The following is a 22,119-nucleotide window of genomic DNA, read 5'->3' as shown; positions in this document are numbered from 1 at the left end:
ACACCCAAACTATACACAAAAAACATGTACTCCAACCTGAAACGATTACCAATGACCCCGGAAAAAGATCAACGTCAATTGATTGACAGAAAAATTTCAAATGTTCAACGGGAATCTCAAAAATAAGTCCAATTTTAAAGCTCTCCAACAGACGACATAGCAACGGTACATGGCCGAAGATGAGGTCACCAATGTCATCGTAATATTTGGGAGTGAATTCCTACGTCTATTTCAGAGGAAAGAGCATTGCTACAATGGCCTTGAAAATCTTAGAATCAAGGAGTTCCTCAAGTATTCCATTTCTTTATTTTAATATTAAACCCTGAAATCCTTCGATAATCCGACATCATCTACCCCCCGATCCATTCTAAGATATTTTGTTTCATAGTTTACCGAAACAGAAACGTACTCGTTACTTGTCGTCATTGAGGGCCTTAAACTTCTCTTACCCACCATGGAAATTGTACACACCTATAAGGGACCCATTCACCGTAACCTTTAGTCCTACTGAAAACGATTCACATTGTTTTCTCACTCTCTAGTCTAGAGTAAGCATTCTGGTTTAAAATTTCCCACTACTTTCCTTTACCTATGACTCATCCTCATTCATTGTCACCACGAGCAACTGTAGTTGAAAACTCTGGAGAGGGAAACAAAATCGTAAATAATTCACACATACTACGTTAATCGACCAATTAAAGACTACAACGTTAATCCAACATAAATTTATTTGATTTTGAAATCTATGAAACTTTGCTTTTGAACGTCGCCACGCTGAGTGAGTGAATAAGAGACCTCAAATGGGCTTAATGGCTTTGACACGATTGCCCTTTGCTGGACATACACCACTTCAACTAGAGCTAAGCAATTATAGTGGATTAAGAACTAAATGCGAGGTCAATAAGCATCAAACATCGGCATATAAGTAACACTCCAGAGCAACAGTGGGGATTCAAATCTGGAACGAAAGAGACAATAATTGTCTAACAACCAATCCAACGAGTAGAGAGGAATGTTAAACGAACAACATTACCTATGAACTTATATAACATTTTGGCAAGACCTCCAGCATCCTTACGTAATGTTTCAAAGCAGCAAGGCAATAAAAACACAGCTTAAGAATCTAGAGAATTTTCCGGAGTTGAATTGAGACTTTTTTTTCAGATCACGGAACGTAGGAATAAGGAATGAGTAATGGCTATAGTCATCTTGGAAGGGGACACCATTCACTGGCCTCTACCGGTTCGTGGTGCCATTCCTCTCAGCTGCCTCATCGACGCTCACTCCCGCGTTACATAAGATGGTGTGTGGATGAGCACAGTATAGGGGGAGCATTCCTCCATTGAAGCGAGAGACAAGCGCAGTGTGCCGAGGCTAGCAGGCAGTGCACACCAAGGGGCTCACAGCAGTCAGTTTCAAGAGTCATTCGACAGGGATAAAAATCATGAAAAATTCACAATGCATGAAAATAAAACGCGTGCAGGATAGTAATTCCGGCCGCACCGAAGCCTTTCAGATCCTATAACAAGGAGGAGTCCCACCGAAGGAAACAAATGAAGGGATTCCAAAGCTGGCGTAACACAATTAGGGAAAATCCTTAACCATTTGAAAGGGAAGCCACAGGAAAGGAAAATGCATGACGCCACGCAAAACTACACTGAGACGATACCAAAGTTTCCAAATAAAACCCTGACAAATGCGAGCGAATGTCGTGCACAACCAACGATGCGTTTAACGTCACGCCGCATTATTCCACGTGTTTTTTTTTCAGCGATTAATAATAGATTTCTAAGATATAAAGTATATTTAACAAGATGCTATGTCACTACTATTACATGCATTCCAATAATTGTATGTTTGATAAGATATTAATGATGACGATATCAATATTTCAGGGATCTAATCAAATTACAGAATATCATTGCCAATGCCAAGCTGAATTATTTCACGAGTTGCAATAAATATAAGTTTCTAAAATCATTAAGCTAGATAAAGTAAATGTGATTGAACTCTTTCATCCATTTCAAGCTGACACAAGATACAAATGACAATTTTATTTCAGGAATTACTTATGAACATGGAATGGTTTCATATTGACCATGAGTGTAAAATGAAAAAGATCATTGAATATAACAATTTCTTGAATTCGTTTTCCAAAGATGGTAAATCTAGTTCCAACAAAAATACATAAACTTTAACGCTGAAATTTTCAACTATTACTATATACTTGGTCACTCTTAAGGAATTAACTGCCCATATTAAAAAAGTATCGGAAATGCATCAAAAGCGAGCCAGAATTGATACCAGCGAAAATGATAAGTTCACAGTTCTAATATGATGCAATAAAAGTTTCATGCACCCAAATGATTTCATTATTGTGAATGTCATTTAAAGTCTTAAATAATAACAGTAATTAACAATACGTACAAATTAGTTTCTGAAAATGACATAAAAAGCTATATTTCAATGCTTGTGTGTACAGAAATATGACAAAAGCTTCAAAGAAATAGATTATTTGCAACGAAGCAACTTCCACCATCACAGTCAAGGTTTCCAAGCAATAGCACTTTTACATGCTGAGCTTGCGACGATAAAGTGCAAGGCTCAACATTGCTCAAGACTCAGCCATGACTACACCATTCTGATGACAGATCCTACGAACTTAATGCCGAATAACCAACAAGGATAGTATAACTTAATTTTCACAAAAATTTCGTAATAATGCAATTAAAGTTGATAAAATTCACACATAGCCCACCACTTAAATATTCCATTAGGTAGAAAAAAGGCAAAAAAATAATCATATAGTTCAGTAAAAATACAAAATTAATATCCCAACACGTTTGACCAAAAGCAAGAGAGATGATTAAAATGAAAAAAGAGGGATAATAGTAATGTTAGCATCGGATAATCTTGGAAATACCATGAATGAAATGCACACTAAAAAACCTAAGAAGCCTACCTACACTTAACACTAAAACTAAACAAAGATAGACCAGAAAATAAACCAGTTTTGAAACTTTTTTGACACATTAAGCATTCAAAATGATACGCGCGCATCACACTCCGATCAAGTACTAGAGAATCCTTAAGGGTACAGAATACTGGAGGAATGTTGATCTAGTCTCCGGTACTAAACAGATGTTTCAGGCGAGATACACACGGAAGGTGACGATAAAATGAAGATACTAGTTCGATATGAACAGCGACTTGTTCGGTGACATTGCCGAAGGTCAGAGTGTTTAACAAAACAAATAGCCGTTAATCCTCACCATGTATGATGTATGTCTCCGACGAATTGGGTAAGTAGGCGACTGCAAAACCGGCGTGTCCGTCCAGCTGAGACCAATCCTTTTCCTTCTGCTAACGGTAATCCCCATGGCGATCTATATACGATCCCGTCTAGCGATCTGAGTCGTCTTCCAATAAAATCAACAGATAAAAACAGATCCGCTACGAAAATACTCGGATGCTATTGAAACTGAATGCTGCTAGTCCAGTCCAGTGGCAGTCCGTTGGGAGCAGGAGAGACGAGCACCTAAAGCTGGTCTTGCGCCGACTACGAGGAGAATTTTTTCCACGGCGATTTACACCGCGAATTCAAAAGCTGATTCAACGCAGCGAAAAGCGCGCCTTTACAGCGCATAAAAACAAATGCCGCGGGGGCGACGCCATCGAAAACAGGTTTCAACGGAACGCGAAATGAACGCCCTCATTCACGACCCTCGGCGGATCGCACTGAAAACGACCCATAGAGTTTACATTACTAAGGAGGCCCCACTAGGTGGCAGTAGCAGTCATAATTTGAACACGGGTCCCGCGCATTAATTCAAACTCCAACTTTTGCCACTTGTGGCGCGACCGACACTAATATTCCCATCATTTGGCTTGTTGTCAGTGGCGGCTTATGAGTGATCGGCTGTTATCATCCTCTGTGAGCCGAGAATTTCACCGATTTTGGTGTTTTTTTTAGTACTTCTCCACCAGTAAGATATTTACGAAATATCATGGGTAAATCTCGGTGTTTTGTGCCCGGATGCATCTCCGGCTACGATTGGGAGCTGAGGGAAAATAAGCGGTTGGGGATACAGGACCACAGCAAGAATTTTTATCATACAGACTGTCCCAAGGGTCGTGTGTCATTTTTGACCTGTAATTTTACTAACTTTGCATGGAGCAATATTCATGAAAATTGTCACACTTATGGGGAAAGGTCCTAAGTTTTGTTGAGTGTAAGCAAAATTTGACAATTTTGACCTCACAAAGTAGGTCCAAACCAAAAATTTGAATTTGCCTTATGGGGTTTCAATGTTAAAAAAATCGAGATAGACAAAAGTGTGAATTTCATTGACCAATATGTCAGTTCTTAGGTTTTCGGACACGAGAAAACCGAAAATAACACTTTTATTTACGAATATTCAACCGTTGACCCAGTAAGGTCACCGTCAAGGTCATAAGGGTGGCAAATGGAATAGCATACCAACAAAGGTGTCGATCCATGGGTTTTGTAGGGTGCCCAAGTCATTGTTATTGTCCAAATACCCGTATTATTCACTAATTGACCTCCGAGGGTCACCACGGGGGTCAAAGGTCATAGAGTTAAAAGTCGGGCAATCATAAAAACCAAGGGGTCAAACCATAGGTTTTGAAGGGTGCCAAAGTCGGTTAGGCTGTTCGTAGATCCGTATTGTTGATTTTTTGACCTCCGAAGGTCACAATTGGGGTCAAAGGTCATAGAGACAAACGTCGAGCCATCATGACAACCAAGGTGTCAAACCATAGGTTTTGAAGGGTGCCAAAGTCGGTTAGGCTGTTTGTAGATCCGTATTGTTGATTTTTTGACCTCCGAAGGTCACAATTGGGGTCAAAGGTCTTAGAGTCAAACGTCAAGCCATCATGACAACCAAGGTGTCAAACCATAGGTTTTGAAGGGTGCCAAAGTCGGTTAGGCTGTTCGTAGATCCGTATTGTTGATTTTTTGACCTCCGAAGGTCACAATTGGGGTCAAAGGTCTTAGAGTCAAACGTCAAGCCATCATGACAACCAAGGTGTCAAACCATAGGTTTTGAAGGGTGCCAAAGTCGGTTAGGCTGTTCGTACATCCGTATTGTTGATATTTTGACCTCCGAAGGTCATAATGGGGGTCAAGGGTCATAGAGTTAAATCGGCCCACCATGACAGCAAAAGAGTGTAACAATGTGTTTTAAAGGGTGCCCAAGTCAGTTTTGCTGTTTTTAAATCCATATTGTCGACTTTTTATTACCAGCGAGGGTCAAAATGGGGTCAGAGGTCATAGAGGTATGTTTTTAAATAATAGGAAAACTAATATCCCCAACCAAAGGTTGTTCGTCGTGATGGCTCGACGTTTGACTCTATGACCTTTGACCCCAATTGTGACCTTCGGAGGTCAAAAAATCAACAATACGGATCTACGAACAGCCTAACCGACTTTGGCACCCTTCAAAACCTATGGTTTGACCCCTTGGTTTTTATGATTGCCCGACTTTTAACTCTATGACCTTTGACCCCCGTGGTGACCCTCGGAGGTCAATTAGTGAATAATACGGGTATTTGGACAATAACAATGACTTGGGCACCCTACAAAACCCATGGATCGACACCTTTGTTGGTATGCTATTCCATTTGCCACCCTTATGACCTTGACGGTGACCTTACTGGGTCAACGGTTGAATATTCGTAAATAAAAGTGTTATTTTCGGTTTTCTCGTGTCCGAAAACCTAAGAACTGACATATTGGTCAATGAAATTCACACTTTTGTCTATCTCGATTTTTTTAACATTGAAACCCCATAAGGCAAATTCAAATTTTAGGTTTGGACCTACTTTGTGAGGTCAAAATTGTCAAATTTTGCTTACACTCAACAAAACTTAGGACCTTTCCCCATAAGTGTGACAATTTTCATGAATATTGCTCCATGCAAAGTTAGTAAAATTACAGGTCAAAAATGACACACGACCCTTGGGACAGTCTGTATGATAAAAATTCTTGCTATGGTCCTAATACCGGATCTGACCCGTCCCCAAGTGTGCCTAGGTGGTCTGTTAATGATTTCAACGAGTGCTCTTCTTTATGAGCTGCGCAGGAATCATTTTTAATTCTCTAAAACATAGGTGCCGGAAGTTTAAAGACATGGTTGATATCTATGGGCCCTCAAACTTAATTCAGGCTAGGGAAAGTTAACAGCGTTTCCTTACCCACTTATTCTTCCCTTCTCTCAACGTGAATTAGCGTACCGATTTTGTGATTACGTACATTTTCACCACCAGGAAACTACTTAAACTCACGGTGATAGTTATATTTTCGTGGGCAGTTGACACGAACTTTATTTTTTAGCAATGAACGATTGAGACATGGATTCAAATTCGCCGCAAAGCGTGCCTCTCGCGGCCATATTAGGGTGCCTTCACAGCTCCGCGTTGCGTCGACGCCACGAGAGCTCCCGCTCCGCCAGCAAATTTTGCCCTTCACAGCACTGCGTTGCGAAACGTGGATTCAAATTCGCCGCGTAGCGTGCCTCTTGTGGGCGTGCCGCTTGGGAACAACCGGGGCTGGCTACATCAGCGCCGCTATTTGATGCGACCGGTGGGAATCACGGGAACCAAGGGAGTGGAGAATCCTGTGTAGAGTATTTATGAAACGACCTTTGAGTCGAGAGGGAAGGCCCCTTCCGTCGGTGCAAAAATAGGAAGTCGGAGGCGAAAGAAGAAAAGTTGAAGGCGAAATCGCGAGTGGAAGCGCGGGAGAAGAGCGGAGATTTGAACGCTCGGCCCGGCGCCACGTGGGATGCGCGCGGAGGTACGAGTTGCATTGGAGTCGAGATCTCCGGCCGGGCGCTCGCGTCACGTGGTCCTATGATCACCGCTCCCCCACCTCGTTTGCTTGCCCCCCTCTCCCTCACGTACCAAGCCACCCCCCCCCCACACACACACCACCATCCCTCCGCAAGTCGACACTTTCTCTCCATCAGCACCCTTTTAAAGACGATCCTCCCCCTCTCCCGAACCGGCTGGAACTGCCGTGCCATTTCTCGCTCGACACTTCAACTCGTCCAATGAACATGAAAGGCAGGAACCGCTTCACGAATTGGGAAAAAATACAACAAGACGAATTAATTCGACTAGATTGACGTCTCTTGCTGCCGGCGATGGTACACTCAACGTCTGCCGCGTAGTCGGAATGCTCGAGATTCGCCAAAAACAAAGAGTTGAAAAATGCTCGTATGCCTCTTGAGACATTTTCGCAAAAACGAAATTCTTAATACATTTATTTTTCCGTCACCTTCCTTCCACGATCATAAAAAGCTCCTCACTGACGTCAACCTGCCCTGATGACGATGCTCGAGTCGAGCCTCGAAATGTCGACCATGGAAAGCCTCAACCGGTGGAAAACCCGAGAAGAATTCCTTCAATACTAATATTGGTTTAACGCAGCTCTCCATTCCGCCATCCAATCCGCTAGCCTTTTCATAGCAACGACTTCTCTTTTACATCCTTTATAACCTGTCCTATGAAACTAAGTCGAGGCCGTCTCTTACCGTTCTACCCTTACACCTGTCATACGATTGTTTTCATCAGTTCATCATGCCTGTTCATAAGTGAACAAATAAGTTGTCCGACTTCTCCTTTAATACCGAATTTAAAAATGAATACAGTTTAAAAAAATGGCCAATACCACGAACAACACCAAGTTAAATTATCTACAATTAAAAGGAGGTGAATAATCAACAGGATTTAGCAATACTTGCACAAAACGCGACTACTGTGAGCATATTTTGCAAAAGACAACGATAGGAAATAAATTTAACTATGAAGAAAAGTAAATTCAGGACGGAAAAATGCAAAAAAAATAACAATAATGATCTCCAGAGATGGCCACGGTGGGAGAGAAACTGCTAAGAAAACTTGATCGGTCGAAGCATTAAAACTTTCAGAATTACTTCCCGTGAAAGTGAAACCGGTCACGTACTACTATCCGGCTACCACCTTGTTTTGGATCGCGTCCAATGCCAAACTTAATCCCTGCTCTCTTCCACGATCCCCGGAATTATCAATAATCGCCCTCACTAAAACGGTGATGTTTAAGTTTTCGCGTTCTCCTCTACGGAGTGGCAAATAGAAATACTGAGAAGGCATTAGACAAATGCAACGGAGGGAGATAAATTTGAATGTAATAGATTAATTCATGCCTGTTTGTCTGTCCGCAATGCATTTCCACATGGCTGTACGGATTGCAAAGTAGTTATCTCATACTCCCTAACCCCGTAGTGCTTCTTTCGGTTGCGTCCGACGTTTTTGACGTCGTTTTCTCATTACCATTTGTTACGTCACGTCATTCAACTCCTGCGGTTGTAAATCCTGCCAGATAGGCTCACCTCTTGACACGATCAATGATAAAATGTAAAAACCCCATATGAACATGATATCCAAGTTCTAAGTTTCATACTTTACTTGGTACTATCCTTCCTGAGAAAAGCCGGGTGGCCTGCTAATAAATATATACATCTGGAGAATATAAGCCCAACCTTCACATTCTCGCACATGAGGAAGTGATGCCAGTAAAAATAGCAAAGGTTCCCAGAAGGTATTGAAGAGATTAAATATGTTCGATCACATTTTTGATCGCCCAAAAAACAAAATAATGATAAAACCAGTTACCTCAAAAGCAGCATGAATGCTATTCGAATACACATTTGGGAGCGGAGACTTGAATGCGGTGGCCTCGAAGCTCGTAAAGCGAACAAGAGAATGTCACTGAAATCACATGAATGAGAACGACCTCACCAAATCGATGAAAATAATGAACAAGCCTTTTAGTTGATTTTCAAATTTGCTCTACATGCTGACATGAATATAATGAATTAGGTAATAATAAAATTTAAATAGAAAAACAAGGAAAAAGTCAGCACACTTTCCGGAACATACATAATTTAAAAAATACTTAATACTGAGAATTTTTTAAGCATATAATATATTTATTCTGACAGAGGAGACGCACGTCATCAAGGGAAATAACTACTACCATGATCACGTACGATGGCATCAAATTCAAGTCATACTAGTAAAGGTCGTCGGACATGCGAATGAATGAATACATAATTCGTCCTTACTTGTGATCGATTGAGCCAATGTTAATGCACATTGTTAGGTATGGGGAAAGGAGATATTAAATACAAAAATACCCCACCCGAATACTGGAAACCAAGAATATTGCGATAGAAAATTCTTCTGCCGGCTACTAGATGTGTTGTTTAACCCACCGCGCATTAAAGTAGGTTTGAGAAAAGTCTCTAATCGTGTCGCTAATGCCAGAGCGATCCGGAATTTTCAGGGAAATTATAAAAAAATTAGGGCTGTACACCGAAATTTACAGTTTTAAAGATATGATGTAGAAAATTAGTAACTTTTCAATGATATTCTTCGCAAGTGTAAACAATGTGTCGCAAACATTTAGAGCGCTCTGCACTCAACACCGAGCACCGGAAATTTCTGAAAACTGATCGAGAAAAACGCATAAAGCGGCAGAATTGATAAAAACTTCCATGAGGAGGACAGGGGTCTAATCTATGAGAGCAATACCTATCATCAAACGGAGCGAGCCTGTGATTTGACTCCGCTTCATAACGGGCAGATAGACGAAAACTTCGCCTCTCTTTCGAGTCGATCCGGGAAAGGGAATGAGGGGAGACAGTGGCTATGTCCTCCCACTACTCCCTCGTGCTTGAACACCCTCTTTCACTGAGTGCACCTGCACCAATTTGACCTGGAGAGAGACCGCTGCGACTGAGGAACGAGCGGGCGTTCTATAGAACGAAAGGAAATAATTCAGCAGCGGGAAGGAGAGTCTCACAAACTAAAGAAGTCACCCCAAACGCATACCCATGAACACCAACTATTCTCTCCGTCTCAACTACTCCAGCCTGCACACATCCCATTTTTAAAATTTGCGGAAATACCGATAGCGGCGTGTCTTTCATCATCTTCGGTCAAAAATTCAAGTATTGGTTTGACGCAGCTCTACAAAATATTTTTGTTTTCAAATTCTGTTAATCTTGAAACATTTTTCACCGATATTAGCACAACGAATGAAATGCGAAATATAATTCATTGTAATTTTTTCGAAAATTTTGCATTATTAATAGTAACACGAAAGTTCCGACGATGCGCAACGACTATTCAAGATTATCATAAAATGGACCGTTAAACGCTTGCTTGATTTATACAAAAATGAACACTTAACTGAAATGTATAATTTAATATGGCTCCCCAATAACCAAAAACCCTTCCTACTTGTATAATTCGCTGGAGATTCCATCGCTCCTTCGCCTATAGTAATTTTACCCGATGATGAAAGAGCAGTTGAAAACCGCACTACGATTAATAAAAACTTGAGGTAAAATTCAATGTACGGAATTCAGAGTTGCAGGAATTAGATTAACCTAATACGAAGGCAAGTTGACAGCGAAAAATTTTCCTTTCAATTAAAAAAATGAAAGAAATGAGCACGAAATTAAATTGAAAAAAAAAAAGAAACAGCTCTATTCCTTCCATTCAAAGAATAAATAGAAAAATACGTCAAAACTATCCATGCCTGCAACAATATTTTTACCCGATGGCAGTACAGCAGACGAAACGCGCGATAAAGGTTACGAATATTTGAGGGAAAATTCTGCGGTGGGAGTTTAGCGTTTCAGGAATCCGATAAAGCTTATACGCGGAGGCAAGTTGCCAGCGACGACGACTGTCCTTTAAAGATTAAAATAAAATAGAGGCGAGAGGGAGCGACCCGGGACATCACGTCTCTACCCTCCCCAGCAGCATTCCATTCATCCCCGGACACACGCTCCCACAATACTAAGTGCACACAGCCCTCGGAACCCGTCCACACAGATACCCTCCCATCCGAAAACGCCTTCGCGCATCCCACGTCGGCGCACCGTCGAAGACCCCGGTCGGATCAGCCGCCACCGCGCCGATCCTCCCCCTCCCGGCCCACCTGCGTCTCGGCGGGCGGCGGAGGGGGTGGTGGCCCTTACGTAACAGAACTCCATCGATGGTTACATAAACTACCTCCTCGCCGCCGCCGACCTCCACCGCTCGGCTCGCTCTACGCACGGCTCTCCAGCCCCCAAAAGAAAAAGACTCGTGACGAGGTCACCACAAACGAAAAGACTACGTTACGAGGATCACATGACGGCCAAAGAATGGAGGTTTTTTTTTTGGCAATTAATTCATAATATTGCTCCCGGAAGGACGCTACGGCGTCACGTGCAGAGACAGCGAATTCAAGCAGCACGTGTCCATCAACGACGTAGCAAGGGCGATAAAAGGAGTTGTCCACGGTGTTCACTAGAAATATTTTTGAATCCAGGGAAGGAATGGGTTATTTTTTCCCAAACACTTGGCATGCGGAAGGACGTCATGCATGACGACTGCGAATTGAAGCAGAGTGCGAATGTGGCTTTATTGAAATAGCAAAAGCGATTACAGGAATTCTCTAAAGTTGCGCCGAAAATATGTCAAAAAGCATTTAACTTTTCAATAATTATCCTGATTCCAAATGAGGAAATAGTATGAGGAGAAAATACAGCAATCTACACGTACGCACATTTTTTACGGCCAACTTTACAACCTTTTATTTGTTTTCAGGAAACGAACCTGCGATGCGTAATTGAAACATTTCTCATGTTAGAACTTGAGGAGCAACGCAATAAAAATTGGGAAAAATGCGAGAACAATTCTTAAGGGCATCAATCTCCATCTATCCCCGCAAGTTAATTGATGGCATGGGCGGCGCGATGCCGAAACCAACAGGAAAGACATTCTTCAAATAAATATACAAAGATATGCACATAAATAAATGTCTATTACATGTTGCTTATTTAATTTGTAGATAACGAATACACAAAACGAAGTCAAGACCCAGTTGAAAGGCAAAGTGTGGTTCAACCAGCCTATTGCGAGTGGTTACCAAATCGTAATTTTGGCAGCAACAGCGGATATCGGTCAACTATGCTCACACCTCAAAACAGTTTACGAGCAATTATTTAGAGATCTGAAGCCACAGATACCACTCAGAGGGAGGAATGTATTGCGTCCACCTGTAACTTTAAAATTACATCGCTATTCAAGCACACAGTAGCACAAAATATATATTCCGAAGAAATGAGCCCAGCGAATATTAATATTGACGGCCACCGAGAACGGTAAGAGGATTTAGATAAGTTTGAGATAAGGAGGCAAAGTAAGCGCCTGATTTAACATAAGGATTTAGTGAGATAAAACGGCTTATCTAAATGCCTAAGAACGCCAAACCTGATCATCACAAAAAATATATTTCTATATTTAATAGAACAAGATTCCAGATTCCGATTAAATGATGCAAGGTATCTTAGAATATATTGGCTTTATGAAATTTACCGGTCCCCGACTCCATCATACAATAAGATGAAGGCTCGCATACCATCGCCACACGTCTACTAAGGTGGCTTGCGGCGAGGTATGAAAGATGTAGACCACCTAAGAAAATGGCTTTGAAACATGAAATCATGACGCAGCATTTACAATTACATATTCGGCTGCGATGAAAGTAAGCAAAGTAAATAATGACGACTTGAATATTAAATGCCAAAAAGAGGTTAGTATTATTTTATTTCTACCCGAGACACAAAATAAAAGCATATTTCTTAAAAGGCAAAAGATTGGAGGACCATAAAGTACTTGTTATATGCTTCAATATTCATCTGATGAAGATCGACATCGGAGGGTTCACGGTCGGCAAACAACGACATAGGACTTAATCATTAATAATGTTTCGGTAACAATTCCAGAAATTCCGAGAAAAAATGAACTCCATTTACACGATATGCGTTGACTATTTACAGTTTACTAGAACCAACGTTCATTGTAATAAAGTTTTAAGTACCTAATAAAGATATGAGAATCATTGAATGAGCACTGTCCATTGTAAGGATGAAGTCCACTAGTATGGGCATTGGACCAATAACACCTAGCTGAATAAAATGAATACCTTGCTGAATATGGACGAAATTACTCCATTCAGCATCAGATGCAATGAGGATCGACTTTAAAACAGCCTCGCTAATACGGAGGACTTCACCATCAAACTAAATATAAGAAAAAATGAACTAAAATTCAACAGCCAATAAAATATAAATTCCTAAAGAAAACTATATTTATCGGGGAAGAATATAAGTCTAAAAATATAACAATGCTCATAAAAATAACTAAGAGTTGGTATAAAACTAAAGTGTAAGTTCGCCTTCGGTTATTAATTGAGTTAAACTAACGATTACCGAAAGACCTGGCTCGATACAAAGTGAGCAAAAAGGTAGGTAACATAAATGTCCGAGGTTAATCGACACAAATTACGCGAAGAGATGGAGGGAACGAGGCGGCAATGTGTCAATTGCCGTACTGGTTTCTCCTCGTCCACGCAGGAACCCATCGTTCAATCACCAAGGAAGTCTGGACGGGCGGCCGTTGCACCGACAAGCGGACTCCAAATGACTTCAAATTGGAGCGGTAAACACGCGCTTAAAATTCCTAGGATAAAAACTTTAATTTCATGAAAAATTAAGGATATCTAATCTACAAACAAACAAACAACCAAGAAACATGAGATAACACGCAAAATCCACAATGACCTGGATGACAACAAATCTGAAATAATCGTTAGAGAAGATAACTTTCCACATTTTCCAAATTTCGAATCTATTTTTCTGATGTTCCTTCAGGTTCCCCACTAATTGCCGTCTCCTATCCCTTCCATCCAATCGTTTACAAAAAAAGTCAACTGTATATCTCACGTGTATATCGTCAATAAGTAAAACTATAAAAGCCAGTTGGAGACAAAATAGCTTAAATTAAGTTCAAATATAAGACTGGGTTAATCTGCGATTGACTCCTCTTCAAATCGTTTATCAAAGAGAAACAGAATTTTTCAAGGAATCAAAAGTTACCTTGGCTTGAATGTTAGAAGTCAATTTCAAACGAATAAGAGGCAAAGAATAGTTGCAAGCATTTTTCATACTGTACAGCATATAGAGAGTCACTCATATTCAATGCGCATTATTAATCAAGATACAGTTCCAACACAAATGGAATTACTACTTACTTTTTAAAAATCACATCGACAGTTCCCTAAGTGATTTAATGGTCATCGAGGAATAAACGAACTCATACCCCGCCTTTTAAACTATGTAAACGAAATGAACTTTTTATCGAAATAATCGCTGACGAATTACTTTAGTCAGTATGACGATTAGGGGAGGCATTCTACGGAAAGGATTCCATGAAGTCGGAAAAATGGAAGCAGTACCGAGAGACATCGGGATGGCGAAGGTCGAGCTAAAAATAACCAAGGATGAGAAGCGAAACGGAATAATAAACATTCTCGACAAGAAGAATGGCAGGAATTAGAATTAATAGGAAACATCCAAGATGTATGTGCGAACTTAATTGAAACCTTTGAATGTAATAATACCATATGTGAAGCATTGACAGCTTCTATACTAGTTGTAAACGCATGTCCTTGACAAAGTTCAATTTTAACATAACGTAATAACTCCTACAACAGGATTCGACTGATAGGTGAACTAGCTTAAAACTAGACATCCAACAACATTAATTACGATAGTTAATCCTGAGCGGTGACGTAAATAATTTTAATGACAATGATGATTGTATAATACAGTTCTAACGTATTTGTCACACGCCGTGGTTTTGCAAACCTTTATGGTAATTCTAGTTTCATTTGCAGTGAAATATTATATAAAATGCATCGAACGAAAACAATAGCTATACGGATTCCGGCAGGTGAATCTAGTTACAATGATAAATATGCATCAAGGTTGACCGTTACGGAGGCGTGGAATTTCTCCTGGCTTTCAAGGTGGTTGCTCCTCAAACCCGAGCCCCCGAGGTCACAAAGAGTTGTGCCAACGCGGGCGGACGACGGGACAAGAGCTACGCAAACCAATTGGCCACACACCCCCACCAGTACCCCGAAACAATGGCATTGCGGCCATATCGCAATGTTAACGGTAACCTAACCAAAGCCTAATTACACAGAAATAGAGCGCAAATCGGGACGGACGAAGACGTAAAAATAATTTCAGTCGCAAGAACCGAATGTATTTTTTTAAATTTCAACTAACTACACGGGTAAGACGATTGAGAATCTTTCTAACCTTTTCTCTTTCCAACAGGTTTCGCGATTTGTCAATTTATTCTCCCCGTTTCATTCCCAAATTTGGCCAAATCAAAACTTAAAGAAAATATGTACCTCACGCTGCATTCAGATCCTAAACTTGAACTGACGAGTGAAACAGACATCGAAACAGGGTGGTGCTAAAATAAGGGCTTCGCGGAAGACCTGCGAAGACTAAAAAGAAAACAGGAAACTCTACCCAACATCCAAAAAAAATGGTTAACGACAGCAAGATTGTGGGCTCATTACAAGCACCTGAGGATATACCTCAAAAAGAAGAGATTTTTTGGTGAAACAAATACAAAGAAAATCACCAAACGGGTTATATAAGATTCCTACACGTAATTTAAAGGATAATAAAAATCGCGGGGATCCTAACTGACGATAGTTAAAATCGAGGCATAAAAGTGGAGGGATATAAAGGCGGATTATGTAACGGACATTCGTGAGTCGGTAGGGTGGGAAAAGTGAATTACGCAACTTCAGCGGCAGTTAAGACGGCCGAGGGATTGAAGATGCTAAGCCGGCGAGGGAGCGGCTGCACCCTCCCACGATTAAAATCGAGCCCTCGCACACGAGAAGGGGCGAATGCTGAAGATGCACTATAATCAAGTGGCCGGGGAGTGTCGCCTACCGTGGTGGTCGCTGGCTCCGGTGATTCCTGCATCTCGTCTGCCCTCTGAGGCGGCTCTTCCTCCAGCGGCTCTGCGTTGCCTTCTTGCTTCAACGGCGCCCCTCGCTCTTCTCCCGGCCCCTGATCCTCGGTCACCTCTTCGCTACCGACACCACCCTCCGAAGCCGCAACCACCCCCTCCTTCTCCCCCTCCCCTCCGATCGCTCCCCCTGGAGTCGCCACCTCGCCGCCCCCTCCCCCCTTCTCCTCGCCCGACGATGACCCCTTCCTACGCACCAAGGACGACCCCGATGGCCCTCCTCCGACGCCCTCCTCACGACGTTCCTCCACTTTGGACTCCTGGATCGCGGACAGCGAAGCGACTGTTGAAGCGACGGGGGCCGCGTCCGAGAGCACTATGGTCGCTCTCGCTTCTTCCTCGTTTCCACTCGGCTTCCCCCCCAGCGCCCGATCCCCCTTCGCGCCGGTGGGCGGGGCCTCCTCCTTCGCCGTCGTCCTGCTGCCGTCCACTTTCTCCGCCGAGGCGGGGAGTTCCCCTCCGCTACCACCTGCTTCGGGGATCGCCGCTTCGACTCCCGCGCCGCCCCTCCCACGAGGAGCCGATGAAGCCAACCTCATGCCTCCCGCCGACGCTTCTTCCGCCTCTCCCCCTTTCACCGCCGCGGACGCCCGCGACGGCGGCGGTGGGGGTGGCGTCGCGGCCACAAGCGCCGCCGCTGCCGCCGAGGCCACCTCCTGGTATTCCCTAGCCTTGATCGAGGCCCCTAAAGGTCCTCTGGGCCTCGGGCCCCACTTGAGCGGAGGGGACTCGGGTCGCGAGGACGGTCCTCCGCTTCCTTGAGGCAGTGCAGACTGGTACGGCGGCGGAGTGACGTTTCGGATGGAGGCGCTCACGAGAGTGGGCGCGGGCTTGTAGTAGAGCGGAAAGGTTGTCGGGAAAGAGGACATGTACGGTGGTGCCATGGGCGACGGGGTCCTCGTGGCTCTCTCCGGAGGGACGGGGGCCTTGGGAGATGCATCCGGAGGCGTCGAGTGCAGCGGCGGCGTGCTTACCACAGACGAGGACGACGAAGAGGAGGCGGGCTGCGGCGTCTCAGGGATGGAAGGGTATGTGGCTGAGGACCGGGAGGGCGCCCTCGGCGGCTCTGCGGTGGCTGCGCTAGAGGCGGTCGCTGCCGATGCCGCGCTGCTCACGGAGCGTAGGTCCTCCTCCGGCTCGACCGGCAAACGGATGGCCGCCGCCTCCAACATGGGCGGCTCTGTCTCCTCGACCACCGTGGCCTCACGTTTGCCGCCTTCGCCGCTCCCGGACGAAGAGGACGCCTTATTCTGGCGGTACTTGTTGCTTAGCTTCCTCACCAGCGACGAGCCTTTCTTCTTTTTCTTCTTGGCGGGGCCTTCCGGCGATCCGCCCTCACCTCCATCGCCGCCCGCCGAACCGACAGAATAATCCTCAGCTGCGGACGACGTCGCGCCCCCAGAAGAATCCTCCACTTTCTTCTTCTTCTTGGAGCCCTTTTTCTCCGGCTTCTTGCCGCCTTCGCTGGCCGTGCCGCCGTCAGTGCCCTCGCCCGATCCGATGCTCCCTTCGTCCGCGCTTTTCTTGCGTCCACCGATCCGGAAACTTCCCGTGCGGCTCGCCTCCCGGAGGCTCTTGAAGGCCCCAAGCCCCTTGCTCTTCGACTTGACCTTGCCCCCAGAGGCCTCCTCGCCGGAGGCCACGTCGCTCGGGGGCCCCGACCCTGGGGGGCCGCTCATTGTCAGCGCCACCTATTGGACGCACCGTCGCCAAATCGTCGCGCGCGCGCGCCTTCCGCGGAGGTGTATAGACGACTGGCCCTTCTTTCCACCGCAGCAACTTGCTCCTCGCGACTGAGTTCTGCAAGGCGACCGGTAATCCGATAGGCGAAAAGCTCGGAGGAGTTCGGGCACGGAAAAAAATATCATACGCCGAGTTCGAGCGAAGACCAAACCGGAAGAAGTGGATGCGGGTTGAATGTCCAATGGGGATGAGGAAGAGGTTTTGGGAGGAGAAGGGGGAGGGGAAAGCGGACGGGGGGAGACGGAATATTGACAGGCTGACACAACGAATGATTTGGTCCTCTCACGTTCAAGTTTCTTCCTTAAGCACACGCACCCGTGGTTGGTAAACACGGTATCCGTGCCGTCCGTAACAAAACAAGGAGTCGCAGTTGGGCAGTGGCAACAGGAGTAACTAGTAGCGAAGGAAGTGCACGAAGCCTTGCCCCGGCTATCGATAGGAAATTCCGATTCAAGAGCACAGATCGGTCCGCTTTCCCCGCAAAAGGGGTTTTCCAACACTCTCTAGGTCTCCGGGGTAAAGGGGGAGGCGGAGGAAGCTATTCCAAAATTTCGATATAACATCAAGAGGACACACCGTATGGTACGACACTCGCACACTATGGGGAGGGAGATGCAAAAGTTTTCCTTGCGTAAGGAATGCTCTACTAAAAAGTTTTCCTCCCTTTTACTCTCCGCAGAGGTGTCTGGCAACAAGAGGAGAGGCCTCGGCCACCAAGCAGCCGCACATATGACTGGTCACGGGAGGGTTCGCAGGAGGAGGAGAGGGAGGTCGCGAGAGGAGGGGGGCCAGAGGGAGGGTAGGATATCCCTGGAAAGGGGGAGATGAGAGGGTATTGGGGGGGGGGAGGAAGGAGTGCACGGGGTGAACTGGCAGCGAGCACGGTGTGACATGAGAGGGGGCGACTGGAGTGCGTAGTGCAGGCGTGACGATCACCTCCCATTCAACCTCATACCTCTATCCACATATCACCTGCTTGTTATTGCCAAGGGGGTGAGAAAGCCAACGTGAGATTTCTCCTACGAGCCAGAGATTTTCTCTCGTGTCTTCTTCCGCACAGTGATAGCAGCAATTATTCGAATTATCCCGGCCCCTTTTATTTCTTCCTCCAGAGAGCCGATAAAAGGTGCGGAATTTCCGGTTTTGCCTTTCCAGGAGACACTGAACAAATGCTGTCGTGGAGTTTGTTATATCACGCGTAGGATAGTACAGCGATCTCGAGAGAAGAAAGCACTACATCGCTTCTTTTCTGATTTTTCCCCTCAAAACAAGAGGAGTTCAGTTTTCCACGATATAAGAAGGTTCACGTGAGAGAAATTCACTTCATGAAAACCGGTTCAAGATGCACATTTCTATTCAGCTCCTCTGTTAAAATCCTCAGTCTGGTTTCGCAATTTCAAATTGTAATCTTGCCAATAGTTCACTCAGTTCTCATAAAGATTTTTTGTTCTCTCAGCCAAAGGTTGAAAGTTATCCAGCGTTATGAAATATTAAAGATCCCGGGTAAATCCTAAATACATTCATTCAATGTGAAAGCACACAACACACGATTCACCGCTGCAGGCATTCAAATCTTTTAATGTTTCCCCCAGCCAAATGCCCTAAGTATTTTCAAAAAGATTCATTCCTTCGAACATGGCTCTTCTCTCGAATACGATCAAGATCAACACGTAGAAGGCATGCGATTCAGTCGAAATCGCCGCACACAAATATTGCTCACTCAGTGAATGGAAGGAGGGAAAACATCCCCACCCGAGCAGGCTTCAGACCCACTTACACGGGACGAGGTAAATGACAGAAAAATTAAACGCGGTAGGGAAACGAAAAGGCTTCGCTCTCGCTACTGCTATGGCCTCATGGAACCCAAAGGCAATGGAAGAAACGGAACACTTTGGGGGAGACTGACGGAACGGGGGACGGGACGACGACAACACTTATCGAAAAGGGCAGAAATCGCGGCGACAACCGACGCGACAGCGGACGGAGATAGGAAAAGAACACACAACACAACAAGGGCACCTCCGGGCAGGATTCGACCGGGAGGAAGACTCTGGGAGGAGCGCCAAAGAGGAGTCTTTTGTTTTGCCTCCGTGCTTCCTCGACCCACCCAAGCCCATCCTCCGCCCTTCCCCACCCATCCTTCCCAACCCCCCTCCGCCCTCTATCCGTGCAAAACCTTTGTGGTAATAACTGCTTTAGCCCCCTTCTTGCCTGCCTTACCGCTCCAGAAACGACTTGCGGCCGAGCACGCATCTTCATTTTTTCCAACCTGGGATTAAACCTTCATCTCCTCCCGTGCCGTGGCTTTGCCTTCGTCGACAAAGAGCCACCGCTTATCCCCCATCAAGGTTGTCAATCAAACAGTATGATCTCCTTACACTCAAACGTCTGCGCAAAAGGAGGAATTGTGCAACATTGTGACCTGAATTGCGCGCAACGTATCCACTACTATTGCTTGGCTTTTATCGGACGAGGTTAAGTGATTGAGGTCCACCATTCATGAAATTTAGATGAATTATTAATAAAGTATACTACCGATTAAGGTAGGTTTCCGATTGAGTAAATACGAAGTATTCCATGGAGTATTTACTCTCTGCATGGACATGCCTATTAAAATCACTATATGGCCTGCTCCCTTTCATTCTACATAAAAATTCTATTTTCTTTTTTCCTGTCCCTCGTTTACCCAACATTCTACACACTAACACTGTTTTCAACATCACATCCCCACTCAATACTCGCTCCATCCACACCTTCTATCTCCTCCGTATCTCATCTGAAAGCCGCCTATTCACACCCACCACATCCAGCAATTCGTCGCTCTGTGGTGAATGAAACGGCAAAACATACGGAAATATTTTATGATCCGAAATTCAATCGAATTTCTTCATTCATGCTAAAATACCTGCGGGAGATATTGGTAACAATAAATATTGACTTCCACAGTAGATGGTATCGACGCTCAATTATAACAATTACACTAAAAGCCAAAGAATTCTGTCCAAATACATCACTTATTCCCACAAATTAATTGAGATGAGAAAAGAATACCACCAGAGACTCACGCACATCACATGTCCCCGTCCAAAGGGCATAGCTGGATAAGAGGGCGAAAAGTCCCCCCCCCCCCCCTCCGGAATTTTCCCGTACTTAGGGTATGCGATTTGGGATCAAATAGGACAAACCTCCCCACATTTTCCAGCCCGCTAAAGGCTCACCAGGGCCGGCTAGATCGAAAATACGATTTTTACTCTTTTTTAAATATCTCGGTAAAGAAGGCATATTTTTTATGCTGTTTGCGGCATTTGAAAGCTTATTTAATGGAGCAGATTTACAATTGTTTTCAAGAACTTTGAGTGGGACAAGAAAATATGGCGTTGATTTGAAAATTTCTAACGCATGTTTTTATAAAATATGTTTGAGAGGGCCAAAAAGAAAAAACGTTTTCTGGAGGTGTTTTTTAATACCTTTCGGCTGGCGTATTGAAAAAATAAGTTTTAGGTGGTGGAACATCGCGAAAAAATTCGATTAAAAATATGCGATTTTGGCTATTTGGCTCTATTCTCTGGCCCTCCATAACACCCCTTTTCATTTATTACAGCATTCTACCGATTAAGGTGCCCACCACAGGGACAGAATTGTACATATACTGGTGCCGAAAATGTCTTCACGGCCCTTAAAAACGCCCGAGTAAGCTAAAAAGAATTTCCAGACCTCCAACCCCCCTCCGTCACTCCTTTCAAACCTTAGAATACATTTAATTTTACCTTAATAAACGCACCATGAGACTTTATTGAACGTCCTCAATGTCCTCCTTATCAGATATAAATTCATTGAAATTACCTCACCTATGCTGAACCATCGGGATTTCATCATAAGTTAATGATAGCTCTTTGCTGAAATGAAAAAAAATTATGGGTTTCAACTTTTTCCCATTTGGCATACCAATAAAAAAATCTGGTGAACAGTATCTAGCCAAACAGATGAATTTTCAGTAAATTTCCACTATACAATTTTATATTGACTCCAGGATGTCAATGAAAATCGGTCTTGAAAGGCTATTCGTCGTCCTCTGAATATTTATTGATGCATGTTATTATATAGTCCGTCAAAACAATCCTAGTTAAAATCACGAGCGGTCTTTCGATTTTATCTCGGTACTGCCCATTGGATAAATAATAAATTGTTGCTGCTATATGAGCGCAACACCATGCTCTTCTATTTACGTTACCACAACCACAGCATTATCTCAATATGCTGCCTCATACGATCCCATTTGCTGTAAGTATATTCTAAATAAAAATTATAGTTCATTTCTATTTTTTCCTTAATATTACTATTACCATTACCTACCCGTCTTAGTTTAGCCACGAATCACAATTGATTCAATTCTTTAGTCGTTAATTCAGCTCG

General features: G+C 43.9%; 1 protein-coding gene across 1 annotated transcript in view; it reads right to left on the bottom strand.

Annotated features, from left to right (window-relative positions):
- Positions 1-18,491, bottom strand: part of LOC124154603 (ras-related protein Rab-44-like) — a 41,681-nt gene extending 23,190 nt beyond the window's left edge. The window contains exon 1 of the mRNA XM_046528442.1: positions 15,885-18,491. Coding sequence (XP_046384398.1) covers positions 15,885-17,642 — 1,758 coding nt within the window. The 5' untranslated portion in view covers positions 17,643-18,491. The remainder of the gene's footprint in view (positions 1-15,884) is intronic.
- Between the last annotated feature and the right edge of the window lie 3,628 nt (positions 18,492-22,119).

The sequence above is a fragment of the Ischnura elegans genome, chromosome 2, assembly GCF_921293095.1.
Source record: "Ischnura elegans chromosome 2, ioIscEleg1.1, whole genome shotgun sequence".
NCBI lineage: Eukaryota > Metazoa > Arthropoda > Insecta > Odonata > Coenagrionidae > Ischnura > Ischnura elegans.
This window is presented reverse-complemented; position numbering and strand designations above follow the sequence as displayed.